This window comes from Ixodes scapularis, unplaced genomic scaffold, assembly GCF_016920785.2.
Source record: "Ixodes scapularis isolate PalLabHiFi unplaced genomic scaffold, ASM1692078v2 PGA_scaffold13__105_contigs__length_92229423, whole genome shotgun sequence".
Lineage (NCBI taxonomy): Eukaryota > Metazoa > Arthropoda > Arachnida > Ixodida > Ixodidae > Ixodes > Ixodes scapularis.
In genome coordinates, this window is record NW_024609839.1 from 90,585,673 (window position 1) to 90,605,767 (window position 20,095).

Consider the following 20,095-nt stretch of genomic DNA (forward strand, 5'->3'; position numbering starts at 1 on the left):
CTGAAGATTTAATAATGTATTATAAATCGGTAATGAATAGATATGGAATAAATAAATTAATACAAGTAGTTATGGACGTTGTGTATCATATATATCGTATATTCGATGCACATATCCTAATAAAAGTTCCAAGTTATGTTACCACGGAAATACACCAATATGGCGAAGAGATTGAATATACTTCTTTACAATTAGAAGCCACAGACTGTGAACGTCTATACGACTTCATTTACCATTGTTTCAAATTTTTGACCAATGACAAATTAACCGATCGGGATAACGGGATTCGTAAATATGTTTATAATTTAGTCTCCAATTTAATGACAAATATAGACAATTCAAATCAGACTGGTCGTATGCTAAAATTTACAGATATTCTCGATGTTGATGCTGTAATATTATCTCCAAAGAAACTTGTAGATCCTATGCACATACCCACTTTTTTTAAATCACAGACAAAAAATAATCGTAAACGTAAAATACAGAATGACGACATAGTCAGAGGAAAGAAGCACATTTGATTTTATTCCAAAAAACAATAACACGAAACAAACCAACAGCAACAGTGTGAAAAACACATTTTCTAATTACACGAGCACGATCGTGCGCATGTTTATTTCACATCACTCAGATTTAAATAGGAACAAATATGAATGACACAGTCGTAACAAACGGAATCGAATTGAATGGTATTGCTTGGATAGCAGATCATAAAGTTTTTACAAACACCAGTTAACAAAAAAAAATTACATATAGTATAATTACGTGCACACCTCAATAGTCTATTCGCTATTTCTTCCTTTTCTACAACATCAAGAAGAACAATCTTTAATTGATTGGAAAGGCGTAAACGATCGTATATATAAGCACTCGCCGTACTGCATATGTATGGATTCAAGACAAACTCTACCGCACGATTAACGAGCGATTTATTACGTTGCAGTATTTTCCGAATTTGAAACAATCCATCATTACAATCTGTAGGACCACCAAGACGAACATGTGTTAAACTAGTGTTTAGATAAAATGATTTACAAATTTTTTCTAACGCATCTTTAGTCACGTAAACGGTTCTAAAAGTTTCCATTTTCGTATTTGTTTTAAAAAATTCTATAAAATAATCGACAATACCAGTGCATCTACAATTGCACTCTATATCAAAATCAATTATGCTGTTGTTTTTGCATAAACCTTCCAAAAGTATTTTCACCACGTCATTGGGTTGCGGATATGAAATTTTTACGTTTTTAAGATTCACGACACCTTCTATATATTTACTAAATATAATTGCAACTTCATCGTTAAAACGTGATTCAGTCTTAATTTTCAGAGTTTCAAGGAATGGTAAATGAACCAAAGACATAACAAAATCTTTTAAACAACTCGTGTCAGAATATTTTTCGTAAGAAAATAATTTTAGTTTTGTGATATTAAGTGGATCGTTCTTCATACTAACAATTAAATTTCTTACACACATTTCATCATAGTTATACATTGTTCGGTGATATGATGACGATCTATCTAAAGATCGAACGATGTTTTCGTCTATGTTGCTGTGTTTTAATCGCAATTCTTTAATCTTTGTGTTTTTACTCAAAGCATCTATTAAAGACATCTTAAACGCTGGTGTGATCGTACCATCGTCTATAACAAGACGTTCTAGATTCGAATTATACTCCAATGCTTCCGCGAGGTCTTTACCAAATTGATCAGTAAACCCATAATCGTCTAGTTTTAGATATGTCAGCGTTGTGTTATGTTTAATCACTTTTGACAGGGCGTCAGAAACAAATCGCATATTACAGTGGTGTAATGTTAAATGTTTCAGCGTTACGTTTGTCATTAATCCATTTAATAATGAAAGACCATCATCAATTGTCATTTTTAAAACATTACGAATTAATAACGTAATTAAACTACGGTTAATACCGAGTGCTGGACCTAGGGTATCAAAGTAATTATTCACGTAATAAAGATTCATAAAGCTTAGCGTTTTTAAACGACAAGTTTCACGAGATAAAAATTTACCAAGAGCCAATGCAGCAATTTCGCCAAGAGATTGATTAGCCAAAAATAACGTTTCCAATTTCTTTTCACATAAAAGGGGGATTATTTTATTAGACACTACTCTAGACATATGAAAGTGAAACTTCACATGTAGAAGTGGTTGCATGACAATCATTTTCTCGAAATGCACACACGTGTTTTCCGTCAGCCTGGTATTTTCAATACACAGAGTAGTTATTCTATTTGTTGTTTGACAAATTGGTTTTAGAAGGTTATCTAGATGTTCACCGTACCAACTTTCACATTCAATTGAAATATTATTCAAACCCTTATTCAAAGCAATAGCACAATCGAGATTTTTACGGCTATTAAAATATGCTCGAACATGCCTTTGTTTCATATCAATACGCGTAATGCAAGAATGTGTACATAATAAAATGGTAACGAGTTTACAAACGTGGACGTATAAATGATACATTGTATCGTCATTATCCCCATGGGAGCAACATCCATAAAGTACATCAATCCATATTCCATAGGCTTAATTTCTATCAATTGTAGTTCCATAAAACGTAATATGGAATTCACATCTGCCATAATTCTTGATATCCAACATTTTTCTCCGCCACAAGCTTTCGATGCCACCTTGTCACGTAATTCACGCACTTGAAGAATCGTTGAATTTATCCAGAAGTCTTCACCTTTAGATAGAAAGTGGATATAGAATTCAATTAAATATATTGATATTGAAAAGGAAAAATAAAAATCACATTACAAAATGAACCCTACCTTTTTGGTGTAGATCATTCCTGTCCATCGTAATATATTCAACTCTTTTCTCATATGTTAGTTAGTTATACTCCTCCACTATATATATACCCCATATATTTATTATATAGACCTTTTCCGCTTACCCTCTCCCCCCGACCGCCAAGTAGGCATATCCGGCGACGAAAAAATATCAGAACGTTTCAACCTGCAAATAGTAAAAAAAATAGAGGGGAGGCAAAACGAGAATGTGTGACGGTTACGTTTATTTCCTAAATGCCTTCTATTGGCGTGGCGACGGGAAAACAATGTTTTCGCCCATACTGGAAGTGACGACAATTCAAGATGGCGGCGCCCTTGCGAAAAAGGTCTATACTTTACGACCCTCTTTCCATAGTGGTGGGGAAGGTAAAAATATTTTGACCAAGCCTCTTGTGTGCTTTGAGATTTCAGACATCAGTTTATAATATTGCAAGGTTTATTAACGCAGATGAAATATTCACACAATTTTAAACAGTAATTACAATAGTAAAAGAAATATTTACATTATATACAATGGCCAACATGTATATAAACAAGTTATACCACAATATCTGATACCTTTAAATAAGACCAAATTTTCAACAAACACTCGTAATTCAGAGCATCGATTTGCAGACACTTTCGCCGTCGCCTAGGTGGAGGACGACACTCCAACACTTTACATATACCCGTAATGGCAAAGAAGTTTTGTGTCACGCGATTCCGTGCATTTTTCAACACGGTTTTAGATTCGACATGACACTCTGCGCAACACTCAGCAAGCATCTTCGTAAAGGATTCTTTCTCTTGCAACAATTCAAACACTTTGGCTAATGAGCGAGTAATGACGCGTTCATGTGGATTTAGGACAAACTTTACAGTTTCGCTCACTAGTGCTACATTTCGTCTCAACAGTTGGTTAATCACAAACAGCTCCATGTAATCACAGTCGCTACATATAACGAGAGACGTTAACACAACGTTCGTACGAAGTCCGTTAGCGATGATGTGCAACTCGTCCTTTGGAGCACTGATCGTACCGAAATACGATAGCGTCACATTTTCTTTCAACACTTTAACAATTGCGTTTGTTACAATTTGTTTAGTGTAGATACATCCCATGTTAAAATGCGTTACACTTCGATTTTGACAAAGACCGCTCAAAATAGTTACCAATTCTAAGGACGATGGATAGTAAGTGTTTATTGAAGCTCGTTTAAGAGTAGACATATTTTTTAGCAATTTACACAATTGAAAAGCTGCATGGCAGTCCATGTGTGCATCTACCTCGATGTGAAGAGTTTTCAAACATACGGCATTTCTGTGTACTGCTGAAAAAAGGTTGCCCAAATGTGTAGATTTAAAACTATCTACACATTCCACATGGATGGAAGTTACGTTATGAAGACTGATGTCTCTCGTAATGATTTCAAAGATCTCAAAATCGCAGGGAAATCGTAAGCGATGAGAGACTGTGCTTTTTTTTAAAAAATCGTAAATCTCTTCGTTTGCGTCTACGTAACCTAAATTAAGGTCTGTCAAAGTCTTGTTCTCAACAAGGGCAGTCATTAAGATCAAGTGACCGATAGGACCAAAATTGTTACTTTCGATACCGAGTGTCTCTAGCGTGCGATTACGTTTTAAAACTTCTGCGATTTGCACAACATCGTCGATGTCAAAGAAGTTGTAATCTAAATTGACATTGCGAATAGTCTGATTTACAAACAAGGCATTAGCGAAATGCGAAGTAAATGTTTTTACATTGGAGCAACGAAGATTCAATGTATCGATGGTGTCGTTAAATGCAAGCGCGTTCATCAACTGCGCTCCAAGTTCTCTACTTAAACGACAACCGTTCATCTCAAATATTTTTACACTCTTATTCACACGCAATGCTGCAAAAATGGACGTGTTTGTGAACTCGACGATATTACACAACGATAACGTATGTAGGACACAATCACTCTTTTCCAATAATTTGGCGAGAGCAACTAAACCAACATCATCGATTATAGTATGATGGATACATACAGAATGTAGCCGTTGGTGGTTTGTACATATTGCTTCTAAAAATTTTCCGGCTTGACAGGAAGTCATTCCGACGTTAATCAAAGACACACTCACTAGCGACTGACGATTTAGCATTTTGAGCAGAGATTCAGTGACATCGTGCGATATATTTATATCAGAAATGTACAACTTCTGTAATGAACAGAGTTTCGAAATCCCCATCAAGAGGGAGTCTTGAGTCTTGGACGTCATGTCCAAACAAGACAGTTTGAGTTCGCGCAATCCTTCAGATTTTACACGAAACACATCGGCAACCATTCCGCACAACGTTTCACATGGGTTAGATAAATGCAAGGTTCCTATACAGTGGTGTCGAACGAGCAACCGATGAAGGAGAAGGCATACATCCAATGTTTTTAAACTGTCGTGCGGAAAATAAGGTCCGTTCATTAATTCACAAATGCCGAGATGTCCTGGCGACACAACTTTCATCTCTAATTGAGCGTGTTGTAATATCAAGTTGAAATTCTTGGTTTGCTTTAAGAGCCAACAGTCTTCGTCCGTTCCGTGGCACGGTGTGTCTATGTCACACTGCGTCCGAAGCCATTGCAGCCTATTAAAAACGACGCTTGTTGTTGGTAGTAGGTTTGGATGCTGGTAATGTAAATTCGTCGCCAAGACGAAATCGTTTCTTGCTGCCAAACGTCGCACCATGAAGCGGCTCTGTTGCGACTGCGCATATATAGAAAAATATAACCACGTGTTAGACTGAAAATGGAGAAAAAATGTGATAAAAAAGGCTTACCATGTTGCTGCTGACGTCTTCAAAAAATAATTCGTCCAGTCAGACTGAAACATCGCAAAAATCAGCTCTATTTATATCAAATGTGAGACACAGTTACTTACGGTGCTAGAGTTACATTAAGTAATTCACATACAAAAACAGGATCACGTGTTTTTGGGTGTAGTAATCCTTTTATTTTTTGCTTTGTAAGACAAGTGAGGCGGTACCATAGATTGCATCCAATCGTAGACACCGAAAAATCCTCTCCATCATACCCCTCTCCCTCTATTTTTTTTTCGTTTTATTTACTTGAACAAACTCCAGGAAGCTTTGCAGACGTTTCCTGTCTTCAATTACCACACATTATTTTTGAAAGATAACAAACAGGACGTAGTTTACTTTATTTTTGTTTTTCGAGTAAAAAAGAGGTGTAGCAATCTTCTACGCTATATAAAGTCGGGATAAGCGAAATTTGAATATCTTCGTACCATGAACTTCACATCAGAAGCTATGCTCGAAAACTGCGACGGCAATATCGATCTCGATCTAGAAAGTTTCTTCGTTGGAGATCCATACTCCCTGGACTCTATTATACCAACACTGGAGGAATCGAAGAAACGTGAGAGATGCATTCGCGACGAACATTCGTACACCAAGCCTGAATGGGATTACCGTGATCTGCAAAGTCAAGGCGGATACTTTGACGATATCCAAGGCATTGAACTGGATGAGGATATCGACTATAGCAACGATTCTGTCGTCGTGGATGACAAAAACAACATCACCGATCTCAACAACAACGACATACAAGAAAATGAAGATGCAATTGTTGAAGTTGTTTTGTAACGGATTCTTCTTAGCCGATTGAATTTATTCTTGTTAATAAATATTTGAAAAGAAAAATGTTTGGATTGCATTTATTTAAAAAAAAACTCTCGGTATAATTTAAATCTAAATAATGAGAGTAAAATAAAAAAAAATCATAATGCTTTATTTATGTCATAATTGGGGTCGTGAGGGAGAATCTGGACGAGGGCCACGATGCGATATCTTTTATCTTCAAATATGAACAAATCTTATCCAAACAGTCGTAATTTAAACAATCGATTTGACTTTCCTGTTTATCTGTTGGAAAACAAGTTATTACACCGCTCGAGATTCCTGTTATAGCTAAAAAGTTTGCGCGTATGTACCGTTCTGCACGATATTTTACTTCTTGAATGTTTTCATCTTTTATATAATTATTTAATATTACGTTAAAACTCTTTTTGACACAAAATTGTTCGTATAAAAATGGTGGAAGTCGCCTTACACCAAACTTACATGGATCTATTGCAAACTGTACTGCTGTGTTAATAAACGATGTATTGCGTCTCAAAATATTTCGAATTTTATTAATTGTTTTCGTGTGTATAGGATCATAATCCATTAAAATAGATCTTATAGAAATATTTGAAATTATACAACGTGCAATGTATTTGAAATCGTCCACGTGCGCGCGGATCGTACCGAAGTGTTCCAATGTTTCGTTGGTTTTTAACATTTGAATAAAATGTGTAACGACATTCCTTTGAAATTTCATATCGAAATGCGTTACTATTCGATTTTTCCCCAATTCTTTCATTATTACAAGTGCCGGAGCGCTCGAAACGGTATACGTAATTAACCTAATTTTTTTAAGCGTTTTACTCGTAGATAAAACGCCTGAGAATTCTATAGCCGCATCTTGCTCCAAGTGTGTATTTAATTCCATATTAATACTTTCTAATCGAACTGCACTTCGAAGAGCCAGAAATAATTGGCGAAGAAAGTCGTTATCGATCGTTCCTTCGTTTACATTACATATATTCAAATGAGTGATTCCATTTGAATTGTTAATGATGCTATTCGAAATTCCTAACAATTGGTTTCCGTTATAATTAAATCGTACACGGTGATAAACATTTTGAAGTCTTAGAAATTCGTTTAAGCTTACATCAACTGGTGTAGAATGAAACCCTAATTCTGTAATGAAATTATTTTCATTTAACGCAAGAATCAAAAACATTATACCGTTGTGTCCGAAATTATTTTTATCGAGATTAAGTGTACGAAGAGTGGAGTTGAATCGGAATGCATTACCTATCAATACAGCTGATTGGAAATCAAAATTGTTTTTACTCACGTCTATCTTTCTTAAAGATTTATTCATCATAAGCAATCGAGCAAAAGGTTCGGTTGTACTACTATCCAGACCACACTTGATCAACTTTAATGTCTCCAAGTTTTCGTTGTGACAGAGAGCGTTTATCAGAGACCATGCATCATTTCTCACAAATGTAGACCCTTCGATGCACAGCCTTTTTAAACTGACGTTAAATGTCAACAAACACGGTATGTGATTCATTTGTAAACCTATTAAATATTTTAAAGATAAACTTTCGAGTTTACATTTATTAATTACCAGCAATTCCGCAATTGCTCGCAGACCCTGGATACCTATCAAATTGTTGTGTAATTTTAAAACTCGTAGTTTATCGTCATGACATAAATTGACCAAAGTTTTATCTAAAAGAAATCGATTATTAGACAATTTTAAAGTATGAATTTTACGTTGTGCCAACATATCAACAAACATATCAGTAACGTTGGGAGGAATTTCGATCCCATTAACATTAATACATTCTACTGTTTGTAATAAACTAATTGCTCTCATAATTTCGTACGGCGTGTTTTCTCGTAACTTATTAAATGAAACAGATACATTGCGTACACCAAAATTATTTAAAATTGCGTCACTAAGAATTGCTGGATGGATTGAACTTTCAGAAATGTCAACTATAACGATACAACTATGGATGGTGAGTAAACGATGGATTAAAATGTATGCATCGTTTGCACGAATGTTTCTTTCCAATTGTTTACACTTTTTGAACGATTGCATACATAAGGTTTGCGAAAAACTCTCTCTCAATTCAACGTCTATATGAGATAATATATCATTTAAGGGAGAGGTCACTCGTAAAAGCCAACACCCTGAATCATTGCCGTGTGTACATGGTGTATTTAGGTATAATCCACACGTTGCTAAATAGCGCTCTACTCTCAGATACGTCTTTGCAAGAAATTTTAGACGGGGTAGTTCACGACATATGCTTCGCAAATGCGACGCATAATCTTCGTGACGTTGAGAAATTGTACACATCATTTTTAATAAATTTGTTTTTAATCTAATTTAATCTAATCTAAGGTACATTTCCGAACCGAAGAGGCCAAAGGTGCTCCGTAATGGAATCAATTGTGGTAAAATAATTTTTCGTATCCAAGTCAATTTTTAAAATTGATATACACTCGGCGCTGGTTAATAATTTGTCTATTAAAGTAAAATCACTTTCATTTCTTTGTATCAATTCCTTTGCCAACGGTATGATAGGTACGTTTCGACGATCGTCGTCACGCGCTAAAACGTGTACGTATAACAACGTAATGTGACGGAAACTAACGATTGATAAGAAATGATTAATTTCTAAGTCTATGTTTTGTTGAACGGAATCTCTAATGTATACACCCATCGCTGCCAAGTTTAAATCAGTAGGTGGTTTTTCCAAATAACTTGCGATATTGGTACGATACAATGTTTCTATTATTATTTTCCAAACATAATAACTTCTCGTGTACTTGCTTACGTAGGCTACTAAATCTTCATCCTTTCTTGGACGTGTGATAGTGGATATATCCTTGAAATAAATTTCTTGAAATATGAAAGGATTATATATATCGATCAATCCCCCGTGCATCTTACTAATTATTTCAGAATTTCTGGCTACAACAAGCCCTTCTCTATATACATCTGTGAATAACAAAAGGATCTTAAGTAAATCGGTATTCATTAGGTAATGTCTGTAAAGAGGTAATAACGAGCCATTATTCTTTACGCCTACCATAAAAGAGAGAAAAGGATGAAATGTCTTTCTATCTTTCAAAAATTCGGTTGATAATTGAGACGTAGCTGTAATTAGATTAATTAAACAATTATAATGTATGTCATAAGCACATGTATTAGCATATAAAAATTTAGAATATTCATCAACATTGGGACGAAATTGTTTATATTGACTCACAGCCAACAAAATCGTAGCTGTATTGCCGAGCGCAGCACGTACGAATGCTCTATTTTGAACTGCTAAAGTGAATCTCCGTTGAAATTGTGCAAAAAGTGTCACATCAAACGGGGAAGCCTTTTTGAATTCGAATGTTGGAAAAGACGTGATGATTAGATCTGAATTGTACGAACATAACGGTTCGTTCTCGTATTTAAGTATCACTGGATCATTCTTTGTATATATTGCATCTAGCGGAAGCAAACTGTTGGGGTTGTAATTTCCGAATAAAGTTAAATTACTCTCTTTTGTCAAAACAAAATTATACAGCATACCTTGTCGCATTAAAAATGTATGACATTTTTTGGGAGTGAATTCGCTTACCATGAATTCAATTGGAGGTATGTATATCATATCGTCGCTTCCTAATGTGACATTGTATTTTTCATGAAATGTTTTACGAATTATATCATCGTATGCGCGATGTACTTGAGTGTTAATTATATGTGCAGTACACATAAACGACGAATGCGAAATGCCACGAATGACGTCTCCATTCGATGTGATCACGTCTGGTGCAAAAACGAATGGATTCAGAAATTTACGATTATTCTTTACGTTGAGGCATTGAACATTAGTCGTATAAAATTGATGTCCATATATTCGTAAAAGTTTCAACGAAATGGCATTTCGTTTTTTCATTTTAGTGTGTTCGGTCGTAGTATCGAAGAAGTATAGCCATTTTAAAATATTGAACATTTTCGCATTATCATCTATTTTTTCAGCTTTGTCAAATTCGAAATGCATACAAAATAGTACAGTCCAATGTATAGGGTTATCGGTTTCGAAATATATCACGAATTCGTGATCGAGGTAGCGAATACGCATTAAGGTCAATGTTTTTAAAGCTATGATATCGTCTATAGGAAATTTTTCTATTGATTTGAAATCATCACCCACCTTTACTTCGTATTTAATGTGTCCATTTTCTAAAACCTTGATTACACCGTACCCCATATTCTCGTTAAAGATTAAAAAACATGCGCCTCTGCAAAATTTATCCATATCTGATAAAGTATACATTCTGATCAAACTTCGGCGTCCTAAAGGTAGATTATCCTCCAATATGTTAGGTACATATCGTTGAAGCGATTTGCTCCTATGTGGGGTGAGGGGTAGGTATTCGGAATATCTAAATAGTAATTTATTTCGACCGTGTAATAAATTGGATTTAATGATCGATTGTATATCGTCCGTGGACACGACGGGTTCATCGGATTGTATCTTAGTCAGAGCTAGTTCATACTCCGATTCTGTTTTTTCCTCTTGAACATTGGAAGTTTCACTTGCATTAATATCTGTAGTGACGTTGCCAACATCATCACTAGTACTAGATTCAAAGTCTACTCGTCGTTTCGCTGGAGATTTTTTAGGTCGACCTTTCCTTGTTACTGGATCTTTCGGAACAGTTAACACGTTATGCGATCGTTTGGATCCAGTTTTCATTAGTGATTGCGAAGTTTCACTTTCAGAATGTGATGTAAAATTAAGTTCCCTTTCTCTGTTCTCGTGACGTGTTCTTTGAATTTGGTTATCTTGGTCATGTTTCAGTTTGAGTGCGTGTTTTTCAGAAGTCTGAGCGTCTAAAAGTTCTATACTCTCGGGGTCTGCTGTTATTTGTCGTTCGTGTTTACTTTCTAAATCGGCAATCTCCTTTTGATGTAATCTACTCAATTCGTTGCGTTCTCTCTGCAATTGATCTAATAATATGGCTATTTTTTCGTCGTTTGATTTTTCTGGAATATTTCTACAACTACGCGTTCTCGTAATGAAGTCAATTCTTTCCTTTAAAATATTTATATAAGTTATATTGGTGTAATAATCTTCTATTGACTGTACACGCGCTTCTGGAATCAAAATACTCGCTAATGGACCGAGAAAGTTATTGCTTATAATTGATAAATTGTTCTGCATTTCGGCAATCTCACCTTGTATTGTAGAGATGACGGTAGCATTCTCTACGTAGGCCACACTGTCCCCCAAGCCTGTTCGATTATCATTTACTGCCGTTGTGGTATTTGTATTTAATTGTGATGCGTTTATCTGCCCCCCACCACTTGTATCCCCCTGCCACGGACGTGTTATAGTCATCTCATCTTGTGGTAAAAAGGTAATTTTAAATGCAGGAAAATTAACGGGTGTTGCATACGTATCGTTCATATCAAAGTTTACACTCAATTTAGCAATACATTCCGGTGTTTGGGTTTTCATTATCGCACCGATATCTCGCAAGATGAAAAGCTGACGCACAGAATTGTTATATACCTTGGACCCTTCTTCATACGCGGAGCGTAATGCAGTATATTGAGATAATTCTGGTAGATTCATAACTACCATCTGATTCGAAACTTCCATTCCATTATGCGCATGCACGAGTACTAGATCTCTGCGATAATCGTAAGCTTCACTTCGTTCTATATTCTGGTATAGATTGGCTTTAATTGCGCATATTTTTAAATAAATGTTGTTTAGTTCCACCCCGTATTTTTGCGCGATTACTATAATTTCGTGTATAACTTCTCTATTGTAAACATCTTTAAGTCTTTCCAATTCTTTTAGTAAAAACTCGAGCAATCTGTATTCATTCTCTACAAGCGGAAGAGAACGACTTAGAGTGCTATTTAATAATGTAATGTTTTCTATCAATGTGCGATGACCCTCTTCGATTTCAGCTTGGGATGGAATTTTAATAAAGTATTCACCTTCGGCGACATTCGCTAATACACCGAACGAGTTGGGACGTTCCATTGCCACTCTTGGAAGTGCACTCTTAAATTCCCTTTCGATACGTTCGCTTGCGCGTGTGCCTTCTGCATGTCGTAATAATATAGCGTACTCGGGATTCTCGTTTTCGATTAATGAGGGTTGCTGCAATACGCTTTCGCTGCTTAACGATTCTCTAACCGATGGTGAGGGGTTGTCACCAAAACGGAAGGAATACTTATTTGCGGGAAATATATCGTTTCGTCTATTACCGCGTACTACGTTTTCTCTGATCGGGTTATTATGAGTTGTCTCAATTATTTGAATAATCTTATCAGTATATGTATTTAAATCGCTTTGACATCGCACGGCCACGTGGTTTTTACGTGGCACATCAATTGCACGAATATTGATATCTAACTCTTTTTTAGGAATGATTCTATGTTGTAGAAACGTTTTATAGCCAAGCGGCATTCCGTATGTTGGATATACCACGTCTGGTGTTTGAAGATCGATTTGATACTGATGTTCTCTAATCCAAGATAAATCCGCATGTGGATGAGATGCATGCCATACATCCATCACGATTTTATTACAATCTCTCGAAAGTGTATGACGTGGATGTGCTATACCAACCAACTCTGTTAACGTTTCTATACTTTCCGTTACTGTTGCGTACACTTTACGTACTTGTTCTCCCATCGTTTCTAGGTCGATTACACCGCCTAATAACTGTTCTAGTTCATCGTCGATCGCGTCGTCTAAAGTATCGTAGTCCTTCATGTTATCTATGTGATCTCTCATCATATCTATTGCTTCTTCTGCACCGACTATAGCTGTGTGTAACATAAAATAATCTTCTCTATCCTGTAAACTTGTTTTCGATGACAATATAGATGGATCCACTTCCGTAAAAGTATTTAGTTTGTCGGTCGATTTAATAGCACTTAACATTTCGTTATTATCGTACTGAGACATAAGGAGAAATAACATCTTTCTATTAAATAACGAGTGGTGTTTAGATATCGATTTATATTCGTCGTCATTTACATTCACATTGACTCTCATTGACAGTAAAATTAATTTCCACGCTGCATCGATATTCATCAGTTTACCCAAGACTTCTTTGCGTATAAGAAACAAACGTAGTGTGTCTTGTAAGAGTAGATGATTTAATGATTGTACCGTATCTAATTTATTGGGCGACAATAGGTCGTCGTTTTTGGCAACATTTATTGAATTTATAAAATCGTGATTTATGCGTACTAATGATTCTTTTTTTGCGCGTTTAAGTATGAGACGTAAATAGCGAACAATCCAATCTTGGCGATTCAAAAATTCTGTTCGTAAAAGTTTCGTTAGAATGCACAATCTTTCAATGGAAATTACATTCGATAACATGTGCAAATACTCAACTACTTCAGATCTTGTCTTTAATTTTCTCAATTCGTTAGTGAATAATTCTGTGTCAATATCTTCAATATTGTTTATGAAATTAGTAATAAATGTAATGATTGGATTTTTATCATTCCGTATAGAATTGTTATATCCTATGCGTATTGCATAACCCATTTTTAATTTGAGATCGAATTCTTCAATTTTTCGCGGATTTAAATAGTCTAATAATCTCGGTGGGTATAGACAAATCGATTCGTGTAAGAAATTACTCCATTGATATAAAGTCTGATCATAAGTCGTAAATGGAGATGGAAAAAATACTAACTTATTCATTACGATTGTAGTTAAAATGTTGAAAACAGTTTCTTCCGAGTATATGGCATCGATATGTTGGTTTATATTATAAATGAATGACATTGGCCATTTACAGAGACGCTCGTGACGTTGAATAGATAGGTACAGGCTTTCGGGTGTACCCACATTCACATCAGGTATCTCCTTAAAAATCGAATAATTAGTATTTACTAATGTAAATGGTGAAAGTTCTTTCGCAAAGTCTTTAAAAACCATGATCAATCCAGAAAAGTATCGCATAAACAATCCACTACATCTATGAATGTCTAAAGAGTTTTCGAGTTCGAGTAATAAATTTTGTAATTCGGCCGGATACACCATTGCATGAGCTGGTGTTCTGGTATATACTGTTTTTAACTCGCAGTAATCGTATAACATTAGTATGACGTTGTCGCAAACGTTCCAATTCTGAATCTGATCTCTAGCAACGTAATGGAACAAATTACGCGTGCTCGTCACAAAGGTATTCAGTGGGAGATCGTCGTTGCTACCAACGTATTGACTGAGTTGTTTCAAAATTTCGCGAGTTACATTTGTATTTACGTCTCTAATCATTTCCAATATGTATTTCCACGCTAAATGTAATACGTGACGTTGATTATAAATATTAATCTCTGGATATTCTGTAAGTGGTGGTAGCGAAACGAGTTTGCGTATTGACGCGAGTGCATCGAGTTTTTTGTCGTCGAGAAAAAACTTTTCGAAACAAATAACGGCATGCGTACGAGGTCCAACCACCGAGTCTGGGTCCTTCAGTCGTTGATACAAAGCAGTCATGTCTTTGATATAATTTTCGAAAACAATTTGTCGCGAAGTGGTCGAGTGTATAGAGCGCATCAGACGATTTAGCGATGAATATAACATAATTAAGGGATTTTCGTCTCCTAATTCTGAGACATTGGTATTATATAAGACGCATTGACTATACCTAGTGGATAAATACCTGAAAATATCTTTATAATTATCATCCTTTATTCTTTCAGGATTGCGCGCAAAAATTACGATGAGATTGAAAATTTCAAAAATATTTTTGTGTGCTTCGTTTTTCAAATTGAAGTAGTAGTATGCATCGTCAAATATATTTTTCAATTCGCGTGGCAAATACGCGTATCGATATTCACTATAGACCAATTCGTATCTGCTTGGAATATGTGATAATAAAAATTTACGACTTGGAAGTGTTACGAGATGACAGATTTTTCGCGTTAAAGCCTGTATATCGTTAATAATATGCGGTTGACGACTACAATTCACGCCTGCCACAGGGATTGGCGTATCTTCGTCTCTAATCAAATCTGTTGCAACTAGATCCCACACGTTGCGGGCTAATTCGCAACTTGATACCTTTTCATCGATAAGTCTGAATGTGGATAAAATTTCGAAAAATTTATCTTGCTCGGAATTGGTGTGCAATATAATGTATATTAAATCTAAAATCACGTTGGAAACTTCGTATGGAATGTGTTGTAAATGAATGAAGCATTTATAAAATGGTTTCACGTGACGCAATTTTTTACCGGAAAAGACATTACCGATTAAGTCTATCATTTCCATTAATATCTGATATACGGCCGATCCGTACTGTGTTTTAAAATTTACTACATCTTCGTCATTAAACGAAGATTCAAAAACTTTAATTAGTGTCGTCCACATTATTGGGATAATTTGATCGAGATCGTCGCGTGTAGATCGTAGAAATTGTAATCGTATTAAGCAACGAGATAAAGAAAATGCCGCATTAGTACTGTCTGTGTATGTTTTTAAGCATTCGATACCTTTCACTAAACTATTGAAAGCAGATTCGTGTAATTCGTTAATACATGTGATGTGGTCGTACATTCGATCTTTAGCAATGGCTAATATGTTGTAATATACAATGTCTCCTCTAGCGTACATCTCTTTGTATAATTTTAGGAATGGACTTTCTTGATTCTTGGTTAGATAATCGAAATGATCGATAATATTTTGCTGCATTGGATCGGGATCATTCATTGTGCTTGCGAGTTTATAAAATTCAAACGTAACTCGTTGCGGTATTTCGAGGTGTCGAAACATTGACTCAACACCTTCGTTTTTCCACAAATGGAAAGTGTTTTGCATCACGAATTCGAACGTATCTAACGAATCTAAATTTTCTAAGCGCCGGTTGTTCCGTTCTGCGAAACTCATTCCTAATGTAAATATAGCAATGGCAATGTATGATCTATTCGGTTTCTGTTCAAATACTATGTCTAGTTCACGAATATATTCCAATAAGTTTACGGAATCGGATTTCAAGATGAGATATTCCATAGGCAGTATGTCTAATGAACGCATGTGTAAACCGACAATCGATTTGCGTATCATGGCCATCTTTCCAGTCGTGGTTGTTTTTTCCAAATTAATTAGGTCAATGTATTTACTTGGGTATAAAAAATTCATTGAACGAGGTATTGGCGTACTCGTCTTATCGTGTTGTGAAGCGGTGGTTTCGATATTGTACCGAGTCATGTTATTCATCTCATCTAACATTGAGCGACTAGTATGCAATATATTTTCCATATAGTTTGCGTATTCGTTTATAATCCATTTACGAGCCAAATTTATGCTATTGTCATTACTGTCGTCGTATAAATTGGATAGACTGAATTTCTCAAGCTTTTGAATTTCTTTTGCGACAGCATCGCGATCGCGCCGTAAAGCATCCGTACCATACTGATTAACTTTATAATTCGCTAAATTCTGATCTAACGCTAGTAAAGTACTTTTTAAATTATCAATATATTTGGTTTTTAAGATGTCCAAATAATCTGGATTAACGCCCTTTAATATATTTAAAAGTTCACTAGAGGCAGTTCGCTTGGGATATTCGTTGTCCCCCCAACCTATTGCAACTCTATGACGACGTTGTAATTGAATATCGTTATCTTGCGCTCTACGTACTAATTCTGCAAATTGATGTATGTACGGTTGAAACATCGTTTCGAGTCTATTTTTCCGAGCACTTTTAGATAACGTATTTATTATACTTTCCATTTCCTGTACAGATCTACCGTGCGATACATCCAATTCAATGCCATCATTCGTATATAAATGTGTGGTTTCTCCACCGAACGTTTGTTTCGATTCTTTACATCCTGAAAATACAAAGTCGACATCCATATGATAAGGCACGATAGATTTTTCGAGTAAATGAATAGCAACATCTATTATAGACATTGAGTTTTGTAAAGCATTGATTTTATTCCTTACGTTATATTTTTTATACCCGGAACCATTAATATTATGATACGATTGAAATCTGTTTTGACGCAACATGTAAATATACAACCGATAACGAAGCGATTCCAATTTTAAATATCTGTTATTCACAATAAAGCTTAATGCCTTCCGTCCTTCTTGAACATTGTTTTTATATTTTAAGTAAAGATTATTAATACTTTGTCGATTAGATACCAATTCCATGATATCTTCTAGAATCGGTACGTCAACGGGTTTCAGGTGAAAAATAGGGACGTTATACTGGATGTAATGGCCTCTAGCTATACGTATTGTTTTGTCGGCAAATGAGTTCACATCAATTGTGTCGTATAAATTGTTCTCGTTATTCAGAGAATATTCATTTGGACCCATATTCATATAACTACCGTTTTCATTTGCAATGTACGGTATACATTTCAAAAATTCTTGAGTATAAATAATTTGTTTAAATTTCACGAATTCCATATTCGGTTTATAAATGTACATATATTTAATTAGAGATTGTATCGCCGCATGTAAAACGGTGCTAGCAACACCTTGTTCTATTTCTCTTTCCAATTCAACTAAACGCGTATATGTGAGTTTGTATTGACCTATTTTTCGATGCAATATCGATTTATCATTATGAATAGTTTTGACCGACTTCAGTAAGATCTTATATTTCAGAGAATAAATGTTAACGTACATAAAAGTCACGTAGATTGTGTACATGCCTATTATATTATCCAACACACTCTGCTCGCCTACGTTATTTGACATTGTTTTTTGCATGGCTCTAACTAATTTAAACGTTGACAAACGATTAAACAAAATTGAAAATGTTGGATACATACTTATAATTTTTGCAAAATTAATTATTTTTTCTTTGCATTGATCTAGGTTATCGTTCTCTTTAATTTCCAAATTTGTAAGGTTCAATTTGTCCATTGGATGTGACAATAAATATTGAAGCCATCTCGCCACGCAAGACGTATATATTATTTTTGTATCGTGTTCCTCCCCCAAATTTGGGTGTGGGGTGAGTGGTAATGTGTCGCCAGCTTTTGCAACAACGTTTACGCCACTTTGTGCCGACGCCACTCCTGGAATTTGTTGTCCAGGCTGTTGGTGATCGGAAGTGTTTGGCGGTTGTGTTTGTGAGGTAAGGGTGGGATCTGGTTGATTAGATGCTTGTGGAGGGTGAGATGTGCTAGGTGGATATACATTATTAGGTATTGGATGTTGTGTTGTAGGTTCTGGCACGACGATTTTAAATTGAGGATTAGTTTGTGGTTGTTCTGTAGGTTGTGGCACATTGATTTTAAATGGAGCGTTAGGTTGTGGTGGTTGATGTGGCCGAATGAATGTGGATTGAGGAGTTTGTGGTGGTGCCGTAGGTTGCAATGGTTGTGGGAACGGCTGGTCATTAGTCACGTCTACTAATGAAAAATTGACGGGTGCCGTCTGTGGTATGTAATTTGGAGGAGGTCCTTGTGGTGGGATATAACTATTATGTTGTGGTTGAAACGGTGACGATTGTGGTATGTAATTTGGACCAGGCCCTTGCGACGGTGGTGCATATCTATTGGATGGTGTTGGAAACGTCGTCGAGTTTGGTATGTAATTTGGAGCGGGTCTTTGTGGTGGCGCATATCTATTGGGTGGTGGCTGGAACCCTGTCGAGTAATTAACATTTTGACTGGCTCCATTACCGTCATCATTATACTCCATATTATTATCACCACTACCCCATCCGTCATTACCTGAAAATCCATTTCCACCATTACCAGGAGGACCACCTCCTATATTATTATTATTATTATTATTATTATTATTATTTGATCCACCCCTAACAGCGTTGGTAACATTACGTAAAGTAAGATCTAATTGATTAATACAATGTTGCAACCTCTGTAAATTTGTTGACATTTTTTATTATTACTCTTTAGAACAAATATCGATGGATAGGAGTTTTTATACATATTGTTACAACACTATTATACGTCTTTTAAAAATAGTAATCAAATTTAAAATGGAAGACACATTATGGAAAATTTTGGTGTCACAATTATTTCAAATTAAAAACAACCCACATCACACAATCAATTTTTTTATTGAAATATTTGTTCATTTTTTCACTCAATGTACATAGTTAAAAATGAATAATTTCTGATATAGATAGGACCTTTGAAATAAACACGTCTGTTGTAGTAGATTCCTTGTAGAAATTGGTGGCTTCTTTGTTAGTTATCAATTTGTCTACTTCGACATAATCAATGTGATCCGATTTTAAAATAGAATGTGCCGTAGGAAATAGATTTGGCATATCGTTATACAATATACTAAGCAGTAATAAAGTTATTTGTTGAAATGTTACAATTTTTAAAAATTCCAAACGATCTGTATTAGTGCATCCGTCGTCAGAATCCTTTATATACTTGGATAAATCTCTCTCTATAATATCGTTGCGTACATCGCTCAAAAAGATTGGCACATTCACTTTATCCAGTACGAATATTATCATGAACCATACGTAATGGCCACGAGATGTTCTTTCTATGTAGTCTCCCAAGTCAGCCGAAACCACTGGTACTTGAGGATTTAAGTCGTAAAAATACGAATGTGGAAAAACGAAAGGGCTGTATATATCGCCAAGACCCGCGAAAACTACGAGATAACGTAATAGTTCTTT

At 35.5% G+C, this 20,095-nt stretch overlaps 3 protein-coding genes across 5 annotated transcripts in view; all 3 read right to left on the reverse strand.

Moving 5' to 3' along the window:
* LOC115331324 overlaps positions 1 to 20,095 on the reverse strand; it is a 264,070-nt gene that overhangs the window by 74,646 nt on the left and 169,329 nt on the right. The window lies entirely within an intron of this gene.
* Positions 209 to 2,490, reverse strand: LOC115330249. Its single transcript, XM_040502359.2, has one exon. The coding sequence runs from the start codon at positions 2,483 to 2,485 to the stop codon at positions 614 to 616; it is 1,872 nt and encodes a 623-aa protein (XP_040358293.2). The 5' UTR covers positions 2,486 to 2,490; the 3' UTR covers positions 209 to 613.
* On the reverse strand, positions 3,105 to 6,497 carry LOC115330253. The gene is made up of 2 exons (XM_029992014.3): positions 5,612 to 6,497; positions 3,105 to 5,538 (listed from the first exon to the last, which is right to left on the reverse strand). The coding sequence occupies exons 1-2, from the start codon at positions 5,612 to 5,614 to the stop codon at positions 3,355 to 3,357; spliced, it is 2,187 nt and encodes a 728-aa protein (XP_029847874.3). The 5' UTR covers positions 5,615 to 6,497; the 3' UTR covers positions 3,105 to 3,354.